Source organism: Crinia signifera, chromosome 11 (assembly GCF_055691185.1).
Source record: "Crinia signifera chromosome 11, ASM5569118v1, whole genome shotgun sequence".
NCBI classification, from domain to species: Eukaryota; Metazoa; Chordata; class Amphibia; order Anura; family Myobatrachidae; genus Crinia; species Crinia signifera.
Window position 1 is genome coordinate 94,153,484 of NC_139227.1, and position 24,737 is coordinate 94,178,220.

At 49.9% G+C, this 24,737-nt stretch overlaps 1 protein-coding gene across 2 annotated transcripts in view; it reads right to left on the bottom strand.

The window, feature by feature from the left end:
• ABTB2 (ankyrin repeat and BTB domain containing 2) overlaps positions 1-24,340 on the bottom strand; it is a 90,250-nt gene extending 65,910 nt beyond the window's left edge. The window contains exon 1 of one of the 2 annotated variants that reach the window (XM_083163656.1): positions 24,096-24,340. Coding sequence is in view for 1 of the 2 variants with exons in the window: in XM_083163655.1 (XP_083019781.1) it covers positions 12,599-13,457 (859 nt within the window). In the remaining variant the exon portion in view is untranslated. Of the gene's footprint in view, positions 1-12,598; positions 13,857-24,095 lie in introns of those variants that run through there. The other variant, XM_083163655.1, reaches the window with a different exon arrangement.
• Between the last annotated feature and the right edge of the window lie 397 nt (positions 24,341-24,737).

Genomic DNA, 24,737 nt, shown 5'->3' on the forward strand with positions numbered 1-24,737 from the left:
TTGAAAAAGGCCGCAAGACGGCTGAAACGCGTTGGACCTCAGAACAGACACCACAACGACATCTAAGTCTCCTCTCCCCGGAGGTAGAGAGTCGAGCGCACACAGCTCCAGCAGCCAGTGACCTCCGGGCGACGCGTCACATCGCTAACCCGGAAGTGCACCGCGCGGCGGACACAGCAGTGTGGGTACCTGGCCGGCGTTCTGCAGGAGTCAGAAGCGGCTTTCATGTGAACGGCTACGTGGGACCAGGAAGAGGAACTGCTACTGTGGAACGGAAGGTAAGGGTATAGTGCACCACCGGGGGTATTGGGACGCCAGCCCCTGGTGACATATACGCCTTACACTACCGCACATTACAGCAACCCTACCCAGCCCACCACCCCTGGCCACAGACACACCATTGACTTACGCATATTGACACCTATTAAGGTGTCACATTGGATATCACAGTCGACAGCAGACACAGACTGGGACTGTGAGAGCTGCCTGTACTGGGACATATCTTCTGATAACTGCATCAGGAGCTTATTGTATTTAAACGTATTTTTCCTCCCCTTTTTTCATTCATCATTTTTCCCCTTTTGTTACTTTTCAGTCACCATGATTAACATGGATATCGATAATGTGTAAACATCCTGCACCTTTGTTTTCTTATAATAAAATCACTTTGTTACAACCCACGTTCATATCTATCCATTATACTGGGCCTCATAGAGACATTATTTGGTTACACCAAGGAGGTGAGCGCAGGGCCAACCAACCTATTCCGTGTACATTTGGGAGTGTGGACACACTCTTGCTCGGCAGCCCCTCCGGCCACATAGGGTATTTAGAGCGCGGGCAGAACTCCAATAATAAAACTGGTAGGTATATTACTGCCCCAATCCTTCACATACTTCGTTCTACCACCAGTTCCTTCACTCACATTCACATCATTTGAAGTTCACTCTATTAGGGATTTTCCCTTTCCCTCTGCATGTTGCTGTGATCTATCGACCACCTGGGCTTCCAAAATCTCAATTTCTGGAAGATTTCTCTGCCTGGCTCCCCCACTTCTTATCCTCTGACATCTCCACTATCATAGGGATGGCCATTGTTGCCATTGCCATCGATGGTTGCCATCGATGGCAATTCGGCAACTGGCCTTCGATAGTGCTTAACTATGCAATGGATGACCATCGATATTTTTACATATCGATGGTCATCCATTGTGTTTGATTGATTGATTGGCCTCTGGGCCAATCAAAACACGGAGGCGGGGCATCGCGGGTGTCAGGGGCGGAGCTATGCTCCGTGTCCCAGCACTCTGGGGGGGAAAAAAAAACAGCAAAACATCGTTTTGCTATTCCATCGATGGAGAGAAACCATCTGGTACTCCCCCATCGATGGCAAAAGTATTCAACATCGGCCATGAACCATCGATGATTTCGAATCATCGATGGTCGATGGCCATCCCTACACTATAATCCTGGGTGACTTCAATATTGCTATTGACAGTCCTCCATCTTTGCATACTTCCAAACTCTTCTCTCTAACCTCCTCTCTCAGCCTCTCCCAGTGGTCCGACTCCTCTACTCATGAGGAAGGCCATTGCCTTGACCTTGTTTTTCACCAGGCTGTGCTCAGCCTCTGATTTTACTAACACTCCCTTCCCTCTCTCTGATCACAATCTCATTGCCCTCTCGCTCTCCTCCATTACCCCAAGCTCACTGACACAGAAATCATGCATGCCTACTCTAACCCGCAGAAATAGTAATGCTATTAATTGACACAACATTCCACCTCCCTGCAACAACAGCTCTCACTAATTTCTGCATTTACCTCTCCTGACTCTGCTGTTTCCCACATGTACCAGACTCTTGAAACAGCCCTTGATGAAGTGGCTCCAGCTTCCCATTAAACCCCACATAGGCTTAGATGCCAGCCGTGGCACTCCAAAACAACAAGACAACTATGAAATCAGTCACATAAAAGTAGAACATTAATGGCGTAAAGCTCTTACTAGGACTGATTTCCTCACACATAAGACTAGCTACCACTCCTACTGCAATGCTTTGGACACTGCCAAACAAACATACTTCCAATCTCTCATCTCTTCTCATGCCACCCTTACTTTTTAACACATTAAAGGGGCCCATTTATCATGATCGCATTTACAATGCATTGTAAAATGCGATCATATCGGGGCAATGTATCAATATAAAGAGCGCAGGGACAGGGCTCAGATAGGAACCCGTCCCTGCGAAGCCCTAACCCGGAAGGTCAGCACATGCGCGGTTATGCCCTGACCCACGCCGACCCCTCTTACCGCACTGCACTGCTCGGGCAGTGCGAAGTGTAGCCATAGGCTGCAATGGGCTATCGCCACATTACAATGGCGATAGCCCAGGGGTGCGATATCGGGCAGCTTTGCATCCCCCATAGAAACCTATGGGGGATGCGGCCAGCAGCGTTGCAGGGAGGAACGCAGCAGGGAGAGGAGATCCCTGCTGCGGTCCCCCTTTAATACATTTGGGGGATACTAAATATTTGTGGTGAACCCCCGAAAACGTATGTTTTCAGGGATTTAACCGCAAATATTGCTTGATAAATGCGGCCCCAAGTCTCTTCTGTACCCTCCCCCACCGGCTACCATCAATGCACAAGAACTTGCCTCCTACTTTAAGGACAAGATTGATAACATCCGAGATGAAATGGTGTGCTCTTCCTCAACCTCTAACCCACTTTTTTTTTTCGCAATGCCCGAAGCATTGCGAGCGAAGTGAGCGATTCGTTGCTCTTCAAACTGTGTCCATGTCCATGTCGACTGTGTCGACATTCGGGTAAAAAAAAAAAACAGTGAAAACCTTTTGACTGTCGACCTAGCCCATGTCGACCTAACGCTAGTGTCAACCTAATGTCATGTCGACCTAGTGGTGTTGACCTAATGATTGTCGACCAAGCTATGTTCGGCTAAACGATCCCAACCCGACTGAACCTGGCCCTCCTCATGCTGCCATTACCCACAAGATGGGGGATGCAAAGCGCTATTCCCACTCTGAAGGATGTATCACGTCTCGGAGAGAGATAAAGTGAACAAGATGCCAGAAACAACCAACATCTAACGGTCACACAGTCTTTGCAGTGACATCTATAACAGCAGAAAGGATGAGATACTGGGAGTATACTCCCAGCTGCCGGCTGTACTTTCCGTGTTACTGCTGGCCTGGAGAAGGAGAGAGCGCTGCGGATCAGGGAAAACCTCTCCTGTCTGTGGCTTCCAGGCAGGAACAGACGTTCCTTTCTCCTTCTTGCTGAGGAATTTTCCCTAACTTGAATAGTTTGCCTGGTGTGTGTGTTGGACTCCGTCCCACCCTGCCATGATTTCCTGTCTGCGTTGTGGTCCCATGGTAACGTGGATTTGGCGAGGAGCGGACAGTCAGGTCCGGGATGGCAGGGAGCGATTGGCAGATAATGGTTAGAGAAATTGGCATCGACTATCTCTGAACATTTGCGCCATAGTACAACAAGCAGACAGGAACCCGGAGGAAGGACAGAAGCTTTAGTGGGCATTTAGATTAACAAAAGTTCTTCTATATGATACACATTATAAAGCGCAGGCTGTAGGAAGCAGCCAATCACCCATGCCACCTATGACTGATCATTTACAGATGGCACCAGGAGCCAATGCGGACGCACCTGATTCTACATCGCTTCATGCACCCGCTGTGGATATTTGTATGCACTGTACATCTCCATGTGGGCATCCTCCCAAGTTCTGAAATAATGCTGATAAAGTAATTGGTTAATAATGGCGCCTCACCCGATACTATCTACTGTTATGTATACATCCAATATGACTGCTGCTAATAAAGGGCTTTAGGTCCTTGAGATCAGCACTATATAATCATACCCAGTGGCGTAACAATAGCACCGCAGCCCCCGCGGTCGCAGGGAGGCGCAGTGTAAGTGCGGGCGCCGGGGGGCTGCGGTGCTATTGTAATAGCGGTGCGGGTGGGAGCCGGGATGCCTGGCACCAGAAACCTTTCGCGGCGGTGGCGCAATTTTTGAAGTTACGCCACTGATCATACCCTCCAACATGACCCATTCCATTAGGTACAAAATGATCTGTTCCTGGACTTCCCTGCCAGTGGCAGATACAGAGGAGAGGCTCCAGCACAGTCCAATATTCAAATAGGGGGGCGTCACATCAACTGCCAGTGAGTCCAGGACAGTGATGTTTGGGGTGGCATTAGGTGTGGCTCCCCTTTTTGAATAATGGACTGTGCTGGAGCCCCAACTCTGCAGTTGCCACTGGTAAGGAAGTCCAGAAACAGAGCATTTCGTACCTAATGGAATGGGTCATGTTGGAGGGTATGTATAATCAGCCAATGAGGATGATGATGAATGATGATGAGTTTGGTGGGGGAATTAAGAGTGTAAGCTCCACTGAGACAGAGCCTGGAGGTAGGGATTCCCAGTATTATCCCCCCCCCCCCCCAATCTGCCCACGTCACCAAGATAGAGGCAAGGTGCGGGCAGGAGAGCCACTTACTATCCGAAATATTACCACTCTCCCATTGTGCATTGTCCATGAATTTGGCGATTGCCAGACGCCAGTCACAGTGACCACATATTACTTGGTAGTGGCCCATAACCCGTCATTGGAGCAAAACATAGCATGGCATAGATTGGAGGGCACGAGGCACCAGCGTGATGCCGCGATTCCAGCACCATTACAATGTGATCCCAGAACAAGTGCAGCATTCATGGAGCGAGGCAGCTGTAGAGGTGAAAGGACGGAGCAGTATATTATCTGTGGCCATATTGCCTTTCAGGACCACCCCCAATTCCCTGGCACAGATTTCGTGTGGGGACATAAAGAGGACATCAGCTTTCTGTGGCCTTGGGAAGGGAGCTCGCTGGGAGCCTGATGCAAAAACTCTCTCACGGATGATTCAACCACTGAAAAAGGAAAGGAACAGACCACAGCCATTTCCTCACGGCAATTCACATAACCATGTGACCCAACAGCACAGAACCTGGTCACACCCTGGACTGACGCATACACTGCCGCCGCACCGATATTCTATATCAGCCAGTTCCTCGCGGCAATTCCCATAAACCCAACAGCACAGAACCTGGTCATACCCTGGACTGACGCGTACACTGCCGCCGCCGCACCGATATTCTATATCAGCCAGTTCACAATTTGCCGCAGATTTCTGCAGCTGGAAATGGTGGGGGGGGGGGGGGGGAGCAATTTTGCTTTTTGGTGTAGTTCATTCCCCTGACCATGGTCATATCTGTGTGGAGTTTGTATGTTCATCTCCCGCAATCTAAAAACATATTTAATACATTTTCTCAAAGGCAAAAATAATTGTGATTGCAATAAATCCTGCTGGGAATTGTAGTTCCTCAACCTGCGGCATGGATTAAACTACACCAGTGGTCAGGGAACTCGGTCCTCATTACCCCACACAGTGCATGTTTTGCTGGTAACCCAGCAGGTGCACAGGTGTACTAATTACTCACAGACACATTTTATAAGGTCCGCAGCAGGTGGAGTTAATTATTTCACTTGTGATTCTGTGAGGAGACCTGCAAAACATGCACTGCGTGGGGTAATGAGGACCGAGTTCCCTGACCACTGGTGTAGTTTAATCCATGCCGCAGGTTGAGGAACTACAATTCCCAGCAGGATTTATTGCAATCACAATTACTTTTGCCTTTGAGAAAATGTATTAAATATGTTTTTAGATTGCGGGAGATGAACATACAAACTCCACACAGATATGACCATGGTCAGGGATTTAACAGGTGACCTTTTCATTTTTCCGCCAGTAAGTCCACGAGCTGGCATCAGCCATCACTGCAGTAACACCGCACAGGGGAGACAGTCAATAGGTCGACATGCAAAGATTGATTTTTTTCAGGTAGTTTTGGGGTCAGTGTCGACACCTGAGCAGACAAACCCCAATTATTGAACCCTGTTCACTCACCATGCTTCTGGCGGAGGACCTTGCTCTGCTTACCATTCACTCAGCACACCTTACCGCTCCCTCTGCTGCCCTCTGCACACCATACCGCTCCCTCTGCACACCACACCGCTCCCTCTGCACACCATACCGCTCACTCTGCACACCATACCGCTCACTCTGCTGCCCTCTGCACACCATACCGCTCACTCTGCTGCCCTCTGCACACCATACCGCTCACTCTGCACACCTTCCCGCTCCCTCTGCTGCCCTCTGCACACCATACAGCTCCCTCTGCACACCTTACCGCTCCCTCTGCACACCTTACCCCTCAGTCTGCACACCTTACCCCTCCCTCTGCTGCCCTCTGCACACCTTACCGCTCCCTCTGCACACCATACTGCTCCCTCTGCACACCATACAGCTCCCTCTGCACACCATACAGCTCCCTCTGCACACCTTACCCCTCCCTCTGCTGCCCTCTGCACACCTTACCGCTCCCTCTGCACACCTTACCGCTCCCTCTGCACACCTTACCACTCCCTCTGCTGCCCTCTGCACACCTTACAGCTCCCTCTGCACCCTTTACCGCTCCCTCTGCTGCCCTCTGCACACCATACCGCTCCCACTGCTGCCCTCTGCACACCTTACAGCTCCCTCTGCAGTGCACCCTTTACCGCTCCCTCTGCACACCATACCGCTCCCACTGCTGCCCTTTGCACACCTTACCGCTCCCTCTGCACACTTTACCACCTTACTACCTCCTCTGCACACCTTACCACTCCCTCTGCACACCTTACCACCTTACCGCTCCCTCTGCACACCTTACCACCTTACCGCTCCCTCTGCACACCTTACCGATCCCTCTGCACCCCTTACCAGCTTATCGCTCCCTCTGCACACTTTACCACTCCCTCTGCACCCCTTACCGCTCCCTCTGCACACTTTACCACTCCCTCTGCACACCTTACCGCTCCCTCTGCACACCTTACCACCTTACCAATTGCCTTTTATACCCCATACACACTACACGATATGAACGCTATTTAAAGTCATCAGTGTTTTCTCTAACCTCCCTGGCAAACGATATTGAGCATAGAAAATGAAAGATATCGGTAACTAATATTGTTCAGTGACGTCGCTGGGACCCATTGAACATGCAACATCTGGAGGGCCGGTGTTGCCCAGCCCTGGGCTATATAGACCTGCCCATTCAGCAGACAGACGGGGGGGGGGGGGGGGGTTCGCAGACAACACACGGGAGTGCACACCACAAACGATACTGAGTGCTCACACTACAAGACATATCTTGAGGCCCATACACACTGGGCGACTTTCAGCTCAAAGCCGCCCTGTGTATATGCCCCGGCAATGAGCGGTGAACGCTGCTGCACACTCCTGCATCATTGCCGGGAAAGCAGCAGATGAGCAGCTTTGAGGACGGCTTTGCATGCTGCGCTATGCAAAGCCGTCCTCCCCCCGCCGTCGGCGCCGGGCAGGGAGAAAGCAGCTCAGTGTGTATGCACTTAGCGGCTTCCCCCCCCAATCGCTGTCCATACACGCTGGCCTGGGCATAAATCGCCCAGTGTGTATGGACCTTTAGAAGTCCCTTCTGAGCGATAGCTTTTACAATATCCTCTAGTGTGGATGGGGCTTTAGGTCCAATACAAAACCCAGGATTTTGTCTCGATCTAGCATCTCCTTGAACGTCATTAGTGGCGCCCACTGTAGTTTATTCTGGGGATACCAGAGAGCTGCAGGATATAAAGTGTATAGAGAACATCTTTGTAAAGTAAACACCAGGTTAGTTTGGGGGCATTCCTGTTGTATAAGCTTCAGCGCAATGATTTACAGCGTGTTCCAAGCGCAAAGTCCCAAGATACAGCAATAGGAGAAATAATAAATCAGGATATAGTACCAGCAAACCCCCCCCCCCCCCCCCCCAACACACACACAACAGCACCTCCGCTCGCCACATGCTGCGAGAATTCAACACCAAATATTATTAGACATAAATACGGTGGACAGGAGCGAAGCCCAGGAATTCCTCTATAGGGTTAATATTAGCAAAGTTCTTCAGTTCTGTAGTATGGGAATGTGTCGCATACATGTGTAGTATGGGCATGTGTCGCATGCATGTGTAGTATGGGCATGTGTAGCATGCATGTGTAGTATGGGCATGTGTAGCATGCATGTGTAGTATGGGCATGTGTAGCATGCATGTGTAGTATGGGCATGTGTAGTATGGGAATGTGTCGCATACATGTGTAGTATGGGCATGTGTCGCATACATGTGTAGTATGGGCATGTGTAGTATGGGCATGTGTCGCATGCATGTGTAGTATGGGCATGTGTCGCATACATGTGTAGTATGGGCATGTGTCGCATACATGTGTAGTATGGGCATGTGTCGCATACATGTGTAGTATGGGCATGTGTAGCATGCATGTGTAATATGGGCATGTGTCGCATGGGCATGTGTAGTATGGGCATGTGTCGCATGCGCATGTGTAGTATGGGCATGTGTCGCATGCATGTGTAGTATGGGCATGTGTCGCATGCATGTGTAGTATGGGCATGTGTCGCATACATGTGTAGTATGGGCATGTGTCGCATACATGTGTAGTATGGGCATGTGTAGCATGCATGTGTAATATGGGCATGTGTCGCATGGGCATGTGTAGTATGGGCATGTGTCGCATGCATGTGTAGTATGGGCATGTGTCGCATGCATGTGTAGTATGGGCATGTGTCGCATGCATGTGTAGTATGGGCATGTGTCGCATGCATGTGTAGTATGGGCATGTGTCGCATGCATGTGTAGTATGGGCATGTGTCGCATGCATGTGTAGTATGGGCATGTGTCGCATGCATGTGTAGTACGGGCATGTGTCGCATGCATGTGTAGTACGGGCATGTGTCGCATGCATGTGTAGCATGGGCATGTGTCGCATGCATGTGTCGCATGCATGTGTAGCATGGGCATGTGTAGCATGTGCATGTGTGGCATGCATGTGTAATATGGGCATGTGTAGTATGGGCATGTGTCGCATGCATGTGTAGTATGGGCATGTGTCGCATGCATGTGTAGTATGGGCATGTGTCGCATGCATGTGTAGTACGGGCATGTGTCGCATGCATGTGTAGTACGGGCATGTGTCGCATGCATGTGTAGCATGGGCATGTGTTGCATGCATGTGTAGCATGTGCATGTGTGACATGCATGTGTAGCATGGGCATGTGTCGCATGCATGTGTAGCATGTGCATGTGTGGCATGCATGTGTAATATGGGCATGTGTAGTATGGGCATGTGTCGCATGCATGTGTAGTATGGGTATGTGTCGCATGCATGTGTAGTATGGGCATGTGTCGCATGCATGTGTAGTATGGGCATGTGTCGCATGCATGTGTAATATGGGCATGTGTCGCATGCATGTGTAGTATGGGCATGTGTGGCATGCATGTGTAGTATGGGTATGTGTGGCATGCATGTGTAGTATGGGTATGTGTAGCATGCATGTGTAGTATGGGATGTGTGGCATGCATGTGTAGTATGGGCATGTGTCGCATGCATGTGTAGTATGGGCATGTGTCGCATGCATGTGTAGTATGGGCATGTGTAACATGCATGTGTAGTATAGGCATGTGTAGCATGCATGTGTAGTATGGGCATGTGTAGCATGCATGTGTAGCATGGGGATGTGTGGCATGCATGTGTGGTATGGGCATGTGTAGCATGCATGTGTAGTATGGGCATGTGTAGTATGGGATGTGTGGCATGCATGTGTAGTATGGGTATGTGTCGCATGCATGTGTAGTATGGGCATGTGTCACATGCATGTGTAGTATGGGCATGTGTCGCATGCATGTGTAGTATGGGCATGTGTCGCATGCATGTGTAGTATGGGCATGTGTCGCATGCATGTGTAGTATGGGCATGTGTCGCATGCATGTGTAGTATGGGCATGTGTCGCATGCATGTGTAGTATGGGCATGTGTAGCATGCATGTGTAGTATGGGCATGTGTAGCATGCATGTGTAGCATGGGGATGTGTGGCATGCATGTGTGGTATGGGCATGTGTAGCATGCATGTGTAGTATGGGCATGTGTAGTATGGGATGTGTGGCATGCATGTGTAGCATGGGGATGTGTGGCATGCATGTGTGGTATGGGCATGTGTAGCATGCATGTGTAGTATGGGCATGTGTAGTATGGGATGTGTGGCATGCATGTGTAGCATGGGCATGTGTCGCATGCATGTGTAGCATGGGCATGTGTAGCATGCATGTGTAGTATGGGCATGTGTAATATGGGCATGTGTAATATGGGCATGTGTAGTATGGGCATGTGTAGTATGGGCATGTGTAGTATGGGCATGTGTCGCACGCATGTGTAGTATGGGCATGTGTGGCATGCATGTGTAGTATGGGCATGTGTAGCATGCATGTGTAGTATGGGCATGTGTAGCATGGGGATGTGTGGCATGCATGTGTGGTATGGGCATGTGTAGCATGCATGTGTAGTATGGGCATGTGTAGTATGGGATGTGTGGCATGCATGTGTAGTATGGGTATGTGTAGCATGCATGTGTAGTATGGGCATGTGTAGTATGGGATGTGTAGCATGCATGTGTAGTATGGGATGTGTGGCATGCATGTGTAGTATGGGTATGTGTAGCATGCATGTGTAGTATGGGCATGTGTAGCATGCATGTGTAGTATGGGCATGTGTAGTATGGGATGTGTGGCATGCATGTGTAGTATGGGCATGTGTAGTATGGGATGTGTAGCATGCATGTGTAGTATGGGCATGTGTAGCATGCATGTGTAGTATGGGCATGTGTAGCATGCATGTGTAGTATGGGCATGTGTAGTATGGGATGTGTGGCATGCATGTGTAGTATGGGTATGTATAGCGTAGGAGACGTCTCACCATGTACACAACAAGCAGACCATGTCAGTACCACAGGCAGTACGGATGGTGTAATGGTTAGCATTACTGCCTCACAGCACTGAGGTCATGGGTTCTATTCCCACCATGGCTCTAACTGTGCGGAGTCCGTACTTGCGTGGACTCCGGTACTCCGGTTTCCTCCCACATTCCAAAAATAGGTACTTGTGTAATAACTGGGCGCCCGATTTTGAGATCGGGTCGGAAAAAAATCGCATCGCATGCGATGGACGCGATTTTCCATAGGATTCAATGTTAAAATGGTCCTGGTCATTTCCCCACTATCCAAGTGGGCATAGAGTAGATTTTATATAGCGTGGCAAGAGCAGCGAGCCACCGAGCCCGAAGCGCGGCGAGCGGACGCGGATTACTTAAATCTATACAAAATCTACGCTATAAAAAATCAACTCTATGCCCACTTGGATAGTGGGGAAATGAACAGGACCATTTTAACATTGAACTCTATGGAAAATCGCGTTGATCGCATCGCATGCTACTTGGTCGCGATGCGATGCATGCGATTTTACCGCAAAATCGCGTCGCATCACATCTGATTGTACTCCTTAAGTTAAGGCATACTATCAAATAATCGGGCGTCCAGATATTACACAAGTACCCAAAATATACTGGTAGGTTCATTGGCTCCTAACAAATTAACCCTAGAATGTCTGTGTGTGCGTGTACATGTAGTAGGGAATATAGATTGTAAGCTCCACTGGGGCAGGGACTGATCTGAATGTTCAAATATTCTCTGTACAGCGCTGCGTAATATGTATGCGCTATATAAGAAACTGTTAATAAATAATAAAATGAATAATGTTCATGCGGGGACACCAGATCTGCCCCTCCCCACACACCTACCACAGCTCATTATAATGGTATCCAGGAACAATAAAGGCCAACATCGTAATGTCAACATCAGACACCGTCATGGTTGAAGCAGTCATCAGGCACCATGTCGACACCCTCAAACAACAGGTTCACAATGTTGTTATGTGTCCAGGGGGTAAATAAGCAAAACAGGCGCCAAATCTGAAAACGGAGCAATGTAAGTGTATTGATAGTTATGGATATAAGGTTACCAATAACTCTGATAGAATAAAACCAAGTTTATTACAAATGTTCACATAAAAACCATAAACTAACGTTAGGACGGGAGGTGACGCTGCTTTGCAAAATATCTGCTTCCATTAAATCCTGTGCGGCAGTGCCAAGCGTTTTGCCCGGGCCTCTTTATTCAGCCATTAGCCCACCGCCCCACCAACGTATGTTGAGATATATGGGCACAACCCTACTCCCGTTACTTTTAACTTCATTTTTTGTTATGTTATGGTTTTCATGTGCACGTTTGCTTTCATTCTATCCAAGTGTTTGATAACCTTATGTTCCTACCTGATTAGGTTAAAAAGGTATCAATACACTTATCTTGCACCGTCTTCAGAATTGCCGTCTGCTTTGCTTATTTACCCTCCCATTTACCAGGCTGCATTCGAGAGGTGGTGCTCCTCTCCCAAAATAAGCAACGGCTCCGGGCCATTTACTTTGTGCAGTTATATACACTGCCCACTCATCTTCTATCCATGTAGGTATGATAAATGCCGACATGGTCACTGTTGACATGCTGAGCAGGACAAGTCATACCACCCCCCACCACAATAGAGGCGCTACAGAAGATAGGTTGCGTCTTACCACTGGCGTTCTTCCCACAGATTAAGTGCTCGTATGGCTGCAGAACTCCCCACAACTCTGCATCATTGTTAATGGCCATTTCCAGGGCATCCAGAGAGATTTCCGCAGAGTCAGATCCTTGGCTGACCAAGACATGGTCCCTGATCTCCTCCAGCAGGTTCTCCATGCAGGAGGTCAAGCAAATGGCTGCATACTCATGAATCCGCACAGATATCCTAGTGTCCACCATCCACCTGAAGAACCTGCCCACCGACAGGGAAAGGCCGCAACGGGCAGACTTGCCTTGCCGCAGGCCATCTCCCGCGCTCATGCTGTACAGGGACAGTGCCCGCACTGTGGCCAGGGCACAGCTCTGCGACAGGGCCCAGCTCAGGATAAGTTTCATGGCACTTTGGATCTCATAGCGTGTGCACCTGGCATGTAAAACACTCAGACGCTGGGCTTCCCTGGATATCCGAATGAGAGGCCTCCTCAGCAAGAGAGACATCTTCCTGACAGCATCCTGAGAGAACTCCCACCTGCCGCCATCGCCTTTACCCGTCCTAAGAAGCTTCCCAATGTCCTCATCTGTCCAGGGAAAGTCCTCCAAGTCAGGTAGCCTGTGGCACCTGGAGAACATGTCCACCAAGTCAGGGTCCTCTGTCAGAGGAGTGTTCATGGTGTCCCAGCTGCTGTTTCGGCTGTTCATGGAACCAGAGTAATGCCACCAGTTCCCACGGTGTTGGGAAGATGGCAATGGCTGGGAGTTGGACTTAGATGAGGAGAGGCTGAGGGACCTGCAGGAGTCTTCTGCCCCATAGCCAGAGTCCAGGGTAAGATCCTCCAAGGTCTTCAGAGTAGAACTGTATATCCCAGCCATGGGTGCAGATGGAAAACAACACAAGAGAACAGCTGCTGGCTACAATCCTGCATTCAGTGATGCCCCCCTACACCGGGATGCTTGGCACAATGGGCACCGCTCTCCTGCAAGTGCTGAACAATCTGCAGGGTCTCATATCCCATTATCCGGGAACCATACAGGAACTCTCCAAGCGGCTGCAGATCCAAATAACCAATGTAGCAGCACAAATCCCATAGGGTACCTGGTGCCAACCCAGGGAGAGAGTGGCAGTGGCTGCCCGGCTGTCTCTGGAAGTGGGATACTGCTTCCCTCTGCCAAAAAAACTACATGCAAACCTGGATCATCAGAAGAGGACAAAGTAGCAGAGGAGAAAGATCCCTCACAGAGGAGACAGAGCTGCCCCCTCCCGTCCTGCACCAGGGGCTGCTTCTAACTTATTCCATGGTGCTGCTGCTGCCTGTATGCTAATGTCCCAGAGCAGCAGCCAATCAGGAGCAGCAGGGGCCGGGCACAGGGGGGAGGCCAGCAGCCACAACCAAAAGCATGAGCACTGCAGAACATAACCCTCAGCCCCACATGCTGGTGCTTTTAGTGCTCCAGAGCGCAGGACATCCCCCTCAGCCCCACATGCTGGTGCTTTTAGTGCTCCAGAGCGCAGGACATCCCCCACAGCCCCACATGCTGGTGCTTGTAGTGCTACAGAGTGCAGGACATCCCCCACAGCCCCACATGCTGGTGCTTGTTGTGCTACAGAGCGCAGAACTTCCCCCACAGCCCCACATGCTGGTGCTTGTAGTGCTACAGAGTGCAGGACATCCCCCTCAGCCTCACATGCTGGTGCTTGTAGTGCTACAGATGCAGGATGTCCCCCGTCAGCCCAATATGCTGGTGCATTTAGTGCTCCAGAGCGCAGGACATCCCCCACAGCCCCACATGCTGGTGCTTGTAGTGCTACAGAGCGCAGGACTTCCCCCACAGCCCCACATGCTGGTGCTTTTAGTGCTACAGCGCGCAGGACATCCCCCTCAGCCTCACATGCTGGTGCTTGTAGTGCTACAGATGCAGGATGTCCCCCGTCGGCCCCACATGCTGGTGCTTGTAGTGCTACAGAGCGCAGGACGTCACCCTCAGTCCCATATGCTGGTGCTTTTAGTGCTCCAGAGCGCAGGACATCCCCCACAGCCCCACATGCTGGTGCTTGTAGTGCTACAGAGTGCAGGACATCCCCCACAGCCCCACATGCTGGTGCTTGTTGTGCTACAGAGCGCAGAACTTCCCCCACAGCCCCACATGCTGGTGCTTGTAGTGCTACAGTGCGCAGGACATCCCCCCACAGCCCCACATGCTGGTGCTTGTAGTGCTACAGAGTGCAGGACATCCCCCTCAGCCTCACATGCTGGTGCTTGTAGTGCTACAGATGCAGGATGTCCCCCGTCAGCCCAATATGCTGGTGCGTTTAGTGCTCCAGAGCGCAGGACATCCCCCACAGCCCCACATGCTGGTGCTTTTAGTGCTACAGCGCGCAGGACATCCCCCTCAGCCTCACATGCTGGTGCTTGTAGTGCTACAGATGCAGGATGTCCCCCGTCAGCCCCACATGCTGGTGCTTGTAGTGCTACAGAGCGCAGGACGTCACCCTCAGTCCCATATGCTGGTTCTTGTAGTGCTACAGAGCGTAGGACTTCCCCCTCAGCCTCACATGCTGGTGCTTGTAGTGCTACAGATGCAGGATGTCCCCCGTCAGCCCAACATGCTGGTGCTTTTAGTGCTCCAGAGCGCAGGACATCCCCCACAGCCCCACATGCTGATGCTTGCAGTGCTACAGAGCGCAGGACTTCTCCCACAGCCCCACATGCTGGTGATTGTAGTGCTACAGAGCGCAGGACATCCCCCTCAGCCTCACATGCTGGTGCTTGCAGTGCTACAGATGCAGGATGTCCCCCGTCAGTCCCATATGCTGGTTCTTTTAGTGCTACAGAGCGCAGGATGTCCCCCTCAGACTAACATGCTGGTGCTTGTTGTGCTACAGAGTGCAGGACTTCCCCCTCAGCCCGATACATGCCGGTGCTTGTAGTGATACAGAGCGCAGGATGTCACCCTCGCTCAGTCCCACATGCTGGCGCTTGTAGTGCTACAGAGCGCAGGATGTCCCCCTCAGCCCGATACATGCCGGTGCTTGTAGTGCTACAGAGCGCAGGAGGTCACCCTCAGTCCCACATGCTGGTGCTTGTAGTGCTACAGAGCGCAGGACGTCCCCCTCAGCCACACATGATGGTGCTTGTAGTGCTACAGAGCGCAGAACTACCCCCACAGCCCCACATGCTGGTGCTTGTAGTGCTACAGAGCGCAGGACATCCCCCTCAGCCCAATACATGCCAGTGCTTGTAGTGCTACAGAGCGCAGGATGTCACCCTCAGCCCCACATGCTGGTGCTTGTAGTGCTACAGAGAGCAGGCGTCCCCCTCATAACCACATGCTGGTGCTTGTAGTGCTACAGAGAGCAGGCGTCCCCCTCATAACCACATGCTGGTGCTTGTAGTGCTACAGAGCGCAGGACATCACCCTCAGCCCCACATGCTGGTGCTTGTAGTGCTACAGAGCGCAGGACATCACCCTCAGCCCCACATGCTGGTGCTTGTAGTGCTACAGAGCGTAGGACGTCACCCTCAGCCCCACATGCTGGTGCTTGAAGTGCTACAGAGCGCAGGACGTCCCCCTCAGCCTCACATGCTGGTGCTTTTAGTGCTACAGAGTGCAGGACGTCCCCCTCAGCCACACATGCTGATGCTTGTAGTGCTACAGAGCGTAGGACGTCCCCCTCAGCCTCACATGCTGGTGCTTGTAGTGCCACAGAGCTCAGGACATCCCCCTCAGCCACATGCTGGTGCTTGTAGTGCTACAGAGCGCAGAACGTCCCCCTCAGCCACACATGCTGGTGCTTGTAGTGCTACAGAGTGCAGGATATCCCCCTCAGCCTGATACATGCTGGTGCTTGTAGTGCTACAGAGTGCAGGACGTCACCCTCAGCCCCACATGCTGGTGCTTGTAGTGCTACAGAGCGCAGGACGTCCCCCTCAGCCTCACATGCTGGTGCTTGTAGTGCTACAGAGCTCAGGACATCCCCCACAGCCACATGCTGGTGCTTGTAGTGCTACAGAGTGCAGGACGTCCCCCTCAGCCACACATGCTGATGCTTGTAGTGCTACAGAGCGCAGGACGTCCCCCTCAGCCTCACATGCTGGTGCTTGTAGTGCTACAGAGCACAGGACATCCCCCTCAGCCAAACATGCTGGTGCTTGTAGTGCTACAGAGCTCAGGACATCCCCCACAGCCACATGCTGGTGCTTGTAGTGCTACAGAGCAGAGGACGTTACCTAGCAGAGGCCGATCAATTACCATATTACAGCCTTCTGAATTGTAACTGTTAATATGTTTAGGTGCACCATGTATGTGACAGATTTTCTCTTTATGTTTCTACAGAATACCCCTTTTACATCGCGCTGTCATCTTCAAGCGCCGGGGAGGGGGGTGCGGGCGTTTAAGCCCGTCCGGTGTAAATGCCCCTAAACGCCGGGTCGCACCCGGCTTCAACCAGGGTCCAAAAAGCCGGGTGCGACCCGGCGTTTTGGTCTAAAAGGGGTATAAGTCACACTGCCAGGGACGCCCAAACGGAGACGGCAGCTACTGGCACAACTAGTAAATGCAGCGGACACCCCCCAAATGCCAGCGATAGTTTCTGGGGTACCATGAGCGATATCATCGATACAGATCTGCAGTGTGGCACCAGGGCTAACACAAAACATTGGAAATTTACGAGCATATCGACTGGACAGACATCTCAGGTTTGGTATAACATTGCCGTAATTAGACATTTTGGTTTGTTCCCGTGTGATGGCAGTTTAAGGGCTGACACATGCGCAGAGACCACCGAATAGCAGTTTCCACACTTTTTGGGCCAATTGGGCCCCACGTCTGGCACAAAGCATAAGGTATGTACGGACCCAGCTCATCCCCATCATTGTACAGTGCTGTCCATGCCTAGCATTATTCTGCATGGGTTGGGATCATTGGGTAGACAGAATTTTGGTTGACAAGCATTAGGTCGACTTGCATTAATGTCGACATGGTCATTGGGTCGACACAAGTATTAGGTCGACATGAGTTTTTCTTTCTTTCTTTTTTTTTAAATGGTCCAGAATTTCGACACAGTCGACATGGACAATGAAACGTAGCACCGCGTCCCCTCACATAACTCGCTACGCTCGGCACACTATTTTATTTTATTCTTCCACCACGCCCTAGTGGATGGTAGGGCATGAAATACCATCTGTCGGCACATGTCGGCTCAAAAAAATGTGAAAAACCCCATGTCCACCTTTTGACTGTCGACATTCCCCATGTTGACCTAATGTTTGTGTCAACCCAATGACACTGTCAACCTAACCCATGTCGACATAGTGCTTGTCGACCTAGTGACCGTATCCCATTCTGCACATAGGGGAGCACATTACCACACGTCAGAGCTAATGAGGGGTACAGCCGGCCACAAGCGCTGGGAATTTGCTGACCAGTCCTGGACAACAGGTGGTTTCCTGACCACAAAGCCATTTCCCAGCCCTGTAATTATTACATCTTCCCCAGTGTCCAGCCAACCACAAAGTGACCACAAGTGAAAGCGAAGTCCGCTGCATTATACATTTATATAGCACCATGGAACATGAGGTGGGCCGTAAGGTCACACGTAAGGTCCCGCCATAACTATGTAGGGCCGTCATGCTCAGCAATAGTAAGGGCTTTGTCATTGTCATGCATCTTGTGTCCCCTAAGTGTCATTACCTGCACGGGCCACACATGCTGGGTGTGGGGGTCCTGAGACCACCCGTCTGTGTGCAGATGCTTCCTGGACATTAGCTGGCTGAGAGGTGGAAGAGGAATCTGACACTTCTTATATATAAACGTGGCAGCAGCTGGAAAAATGGGGTGTGGGCTATATAAGGGTTATATGCCATTTATCAGCAGGCTGGGTGACATCCTGCAGCAATAAGGGCAATGGGTCAAACCAGGTTGTGGCAGTGTCTGCTCACGAGTGCTTGGTCATGGATTGGATTCCATGCAGGGCTTTGGGTACTTGTTTCCTAGCACGGCCACCCCGATTTGCATCGGGGTGGTCGTGTCGGAAAAATCGCGTCCATCGCATGCGATGCGACCGACCCGATTTTTTAATTGAATCAAATGTGAATAGGGTCCCTGGGACCCGATTTTACATTGGATTCAATGTAAAATATTCCCTAGACCCCCAATTTTTTTTTCTTCCGACCTTTTCATACCCCTACTATCCACGTCGGCGTGGAGTTGAGAATATAAAGTGTGGCGAGCGCAGCGAGCCACCGAGCCCGAAGCGTGGCGAGCGCAGCGAGCCCCGCGAGTGGCCGCGTATAACTTTACAGGTATACGCGTGCGCTCGCCACACTTTATATTCTCAACTCCACGCCGACGTGGATAGTAGGGGTATGAAAAGGTTGGAGGACGCGCACCGCCGCCCCTCCCGGGCTCGCTGCGCTCGCCACGCTTCGGGTTCGTGTCAATCGTGGGGTGACGACGGGGCCATATACAATGTGAAATGGGTCATATTGGCCCATTTCACATTGTTTCCTATGTGAGATGGACTTAATCAAGTCCATCTCATCTTGTGCCATTATAATGGCACAAGACCGATGCGATGCTCCCGATTTCAATGTTAAAAAATATTTTAACATTGAAGCCTATGGCAAAATCGCGGGCATCGCGTCGGTCGCGTCGGGGGCAATGCCAGCAAAATGGACCTGATTTCAAAGGAAATCGGGTCCATCGCAGGCATCGTGTACCTTAACTTTAAGGTACACGATGCCCGCGATTGTGGCTGTGGTAGGAAACAAGTACCGGGCTTTGTATGTGCAGAGTTTGTATGTTCTCCTTTCCCCCTACACTCTTGTAACTGTACAGCAGAAGCGGCTGGTTCCCCGGTGTATAATAGGGTACTAGACATATACATTAACATCTGCATCATAGTCACTGTACAGTACAAGCGGCTGGTTCCCCGGTGTATAATAGGGTACTAGACATATACAATGACATATGCATCACAGTCACTGTCCAATACAAGCGGCTGGATCCCCGGTGTATAATAGTGTACTAGACATATACAATGACATCTGCATCACAGTCACAGTACAGTACAAGCGGTGGGTTCCCCGGTGTATAATAGGGTACTAGACATATACATTGACATCTGCATCACAGTCACTGTACAGTACAAGCGGCTGGATCCTCGGTGTATAATAGGGTACTAGATATATACAATGACATCTGCATCACAGTCACTGTACAGTACAAGCGGCTGGATCCCTGGTGTATAATAGGGTACTAGACATATATAATGACATCTGCATCACAGTCACCGTACAGCAGAAGCTGCTTGCTCCCCAGTGTATAATAGGGTACTAGACATATACAATGACATCTGCATCACAGTCACTGTACAGTACAAGTGGTGGGTTTCCCGGTGTATAATAGGGTACTAGACATATACAATGACTTTCTGCATCACAGTCACTGTACAGTAAAAGCGGCGGGTTCCCCAGTGTATAATAGGGTACTAGACATATACAATGACATCTGCATCACAGTCACTGTACAGCAGAAGCGGCTGGTTCCCCGGTGTATAATAGGGTACTAGACATATACAATGACATCTGCATCACACTCACTGTACAGTACAAGCGGCAGGTTCCCCTGTGTATAATAGGGTACTAGACATATACAATGACATCTGCGTCACTGTACAGTACAAGCGGCAGGTTCCCCTGTGTATAATATGGTACTAGACATATACAATGACATCTGCATCACAGTCACAGTACAGTACAAGCGGCTGGATACCCGGTGTAAAATAGGGTACTAGACATATACAATGACATCTGCATCACAGTCACTGTACAGTACAAGCGGCTGGAAACCCGGTGTATAATAGGGTACTAGACATATACAATGACATCTGCATCACAGTCACTGTACAGCAGAAGCGGCTGGTTCCCCAGTGTATAATAGGGTACTAGACATATACAATGACATCTGCATCACAGTCACTGTACAGCAGAAGCGGCTGGTTCCCCAGTGTATAATAGGGTACTAGACATATCCAAGGACATCTGCATCACAGTCACTGTACAGTACAAGCAGCTGGTTCCCCTGTGTATAATAGGGTACTAGATGTATACAGCGACATCTGCATCACAGTCACTGTACAATACAAGCGGCTGGATCCCCGATGTATAATAGGGTACTAGACATATACAATGACATCTGCATCACAGTCACTGTACAGTACAAGCGGCTGGATCCCCGGATATAATAGGATACTAGACATATACAACGACATCTGCATCACAGTCACTGTACAATACAAGCGGCTGGATCCCCGATGTATAATAGGGTACTAGACATATACAATGACATCTGCATCACAGTCACTGTACAGTACAAGCGGCAGGTTCCCCTGTGTATAATAGGGTACTAGACATATACAATGACATCTGCGTCACTGTACAGTACAAGCGGCAGGTTCCCCTGTGTATAATATGGTACTAGACATATACAATGACATCTGCATCACAGTCACTGTACAATACAAGCGGCTGGATCCCCGATGTAAAATAGGGTACTAGACATATACAATGACATCTGCATCACAGTCACTGTACAGTACAAGCGGCTGGATCCCCGGTATATAATAGGATACTAGACATATACAATGACATCTGCATCACAGTCACTGTACAGTACAAGCGGCTGGATCCTCGGTGTATAATAGGGTACTAGACATATACAATGACATCTGCATCACAGTCACTGTACAGTACAAGCGGCTGGATCCCTGGTGTATAATAGGGTACTAGACATATACAATGACATCTGCATCACAGTCACTGTACAATACAAGCGGCTGGATCCCCGATGTATAATAGGGTACTAGACATATACAATGACATCTGCATCACAGTCACTGTACAGTACAAGCGGCAGGTTCCCCTGTGTATAATAGGGTACTAGACATATACAATGACATCTGCGTCACTGTACAGTACAAGCGGCAGGTTCCCCTGTGTATAATATGGTACTAGACATATACAATGACATCTGCATCACAGTCACTGTACAATACAAGCGGCTGGATCCCCGATGTAAAATAGGGTACTAGACATATACAATGACATCTGCATCACAGTCACTGTACAGTACAAGCGGCTGGATCCCCGATGTAAAATAGGGTACTAGACATATACAATGACATCTGCATCACAGTCACTGTACAGTACAAGCGGCTGGATCCCCGGTATATAATAGGATACTAGACATATACAATGACATCTGCATCACAGTCACTGTACAGTACAAGCGGCTGGATCCTCGATGTATAATAGGGTACTAGACATATACAATGACATCTGCATCACAGTCACTGTACAGTACAAGCGGCTGGATCCCTGGTGTATAATAGGGTACTAGACATATACAATGACATCTGCATCACAGTCACTGTACAATACAAGCGGCTGGATCCCCGATGTATAATAGGGTACTAGACATATACAATGACATCTGCATCACAGTCACTGTACAGTACAAGCGGCAGGTTCCCCTGTGTATAATAGGGTACTAGACATATACAATGACATCTGCGTCACTGTACAGTACAAGCGGCAGGTTCCCCTGTGTATAATATGGTACTAGACATATACAATGACATCTGCATCACAGTCACTGTACAATACAAGCGGCTGGATCCCCGATGTAAAATAGGGTACTAGACATATACAATGACATCTGCATCACAGTCACTGTACAGTACAAGCGGCTGGATCCCCGGTATATAATAGGATACTAGACATATACAATGACATCTGCATCACAGTCACTGTACAGTACAAGCGGCTGGATCCTCGGTGTATAATAGGGTACTAGACATATACAATGACATCTGCATCACAGTCACTGTACAGTACAAGCGGCTGGATCCCTGGTGTATAATAGGGTACTAGACATATACAATGACATCTGCATCACAGTCACCGTACAACATAAGCTGCTGGATCCCCGGTGTATAATAGGGTACTAGACATATACAATGACATCTGCATCACAGTCACCGTACAGCAGAAGCTGCTGGATCCCCGGTGTATAATAGGGTACTAGACATATACAATGACATCTACATCACAGTCACCGTACAGCAGAAGCTGCTAGTTCCCCGGTGTATACTAGGGTACTAGACATATACAATGACATCTGCATCACAGTTACTGTACAAGCAGAAGCGGCTGTATCCCCGGTGTATAATAGGGTACTATTCATATACAGTGACATCTGCATCACAGTCACTGTACAGTACAAGTGGCTGGATCCCCGGTGTATAATAGGGTACTAGACATATATAATGACATCTGCATCACAGTCACTGTACAGAAGAAGCGGAGTGTTCCCCCGGTATATAATAGGGTACTAGACATTTATTTTTACAAGTAATAATTAACCAGTTGATTGCATTGGATGTTGCAGTTTTCCTACCAGTCGCTTCCATTCACACCTCCCAACATGAGCCAGCCCAGGAGGGTCGCGGCTAGTTCCCCTTAACCGTAAGGACCTGGGGAGGAGAGGGGGCGGGGAACAGGATGAGCAATGTCAGAACAAGGGACCCAAATGGACACTCGCCACGGAGGGCTTGTTCCTTCACCAGGGCAGCCGAGATGTATGCCGGGCCTATGTAAATTTTTGAAGGCGTGGCCTAAGTGTGGGGTGTGGGCACCTCCCACACTTAGGCCACGCCCCCAAAATGTTTAGAGGCGGGTGAAAGAAAACTCTAAAAACTGTAATCTCAGCATCAGCACACACCTACAGCATGTGCTGTGCTGACAGCAGGCTCAGAATGATCTCTCACGCTGTCAGCGAGACACTGTGCCTGCAGTCAGCACAGCACATGCTGTAGAAGTTTGTGCTGCTGTTGCTACCCGGGAGGGACGAAGGGGTCCCTCCAGCAAGCCTGGGCCCAGGTAACTAGTACCCGCTCCCCCCCCCCCCCCCCCCCCCCCCTCTCGGCTGCCCTGTCCTTCACTATCCACACCACCTCTTGTTGCCTTTAGTAACCAGGTGGCGAGCGAAGAGGAGCACACCACCATGTCCGCAGTTCCTCCCTAGGTCCTTACGGTGGAGAGGAACTAATCACAACCATCCCAGGAGGGACAGAGTTCTGTGTACCTGGACTTCCCTCACCTGTGCTGAAAGCCTCTTTAATAACTACCTATAACCGGAGAAAGTAATATTAGCCAGTAACACAGAACTCTGACCCTCCTCGGATATGACATGTTGGGGGGTGTGCTCCTCTTCGCCTCATACTTCCCAGCACCCAGTAAAGGAGGGCAAGTACCCCAGAGCCTGCCCACACCAGGCAGCTCTGGCCCCAAGCCAAATCACGCTATTCAATCTGAATGCCCTTGCCCAGAGGGGGCAGAATATATGAGCGATAAGAAGGTGGCACATGCACCTTTAAGAAGAACAAATCCATGTATTTTGCACCCAGCGGACAATATTCATAGTTACCCCACAACAAAGCATGTACGTTACCTGTGTTCAGATGGCTGCATCTCAGGTGATGTATTATATGGTCACAGATGACATTAGTGGTAGGCGTCTCTCATGGAACTACAAGTCCCAGCATTTCTCCACTTGCATGCAGCAGCTGTAGAGCCATGGTGTCTAATGGACTATAACATATACTACTGACTGACAGGCCAGACGTCACACTGAGCATGCTCAAGGGCAGACAGCATGGCCGCCTGTTCCACCATCACCGGCTGGCTGTAGGCTGACACCTGGGAGAGATAAGCACCAATCAGACAGCTGCTCTCATTAATTATCACCAAGCTGAGGTTACAGAGCACTCACATACCCAGCTGTATGGGTCTATGGGGGTTATTCTGGTTCAATCAGAAAGGCACAATCACTCTCTGATGGGCAAAACCATATGCACTGCAGGTGGGGTAACATGTGCAGAGAGAGTTAGATTTCGTTTTTTTTATTGTTTCTGTGCAGGGTAAATACTGGCTGCTATTTTTACACTGCAATATAGATATCAGTTTGAAGTAAAACCCCACCCAAATCTAGCTCTCTCTGCACGTTACATCTGCCCCACCTGCAGTGCATATGGTTTTGTCCATTAGAGTGTGATTTTGCCTCTCCGAGTGAATCAGAATAACCCCCTATGAA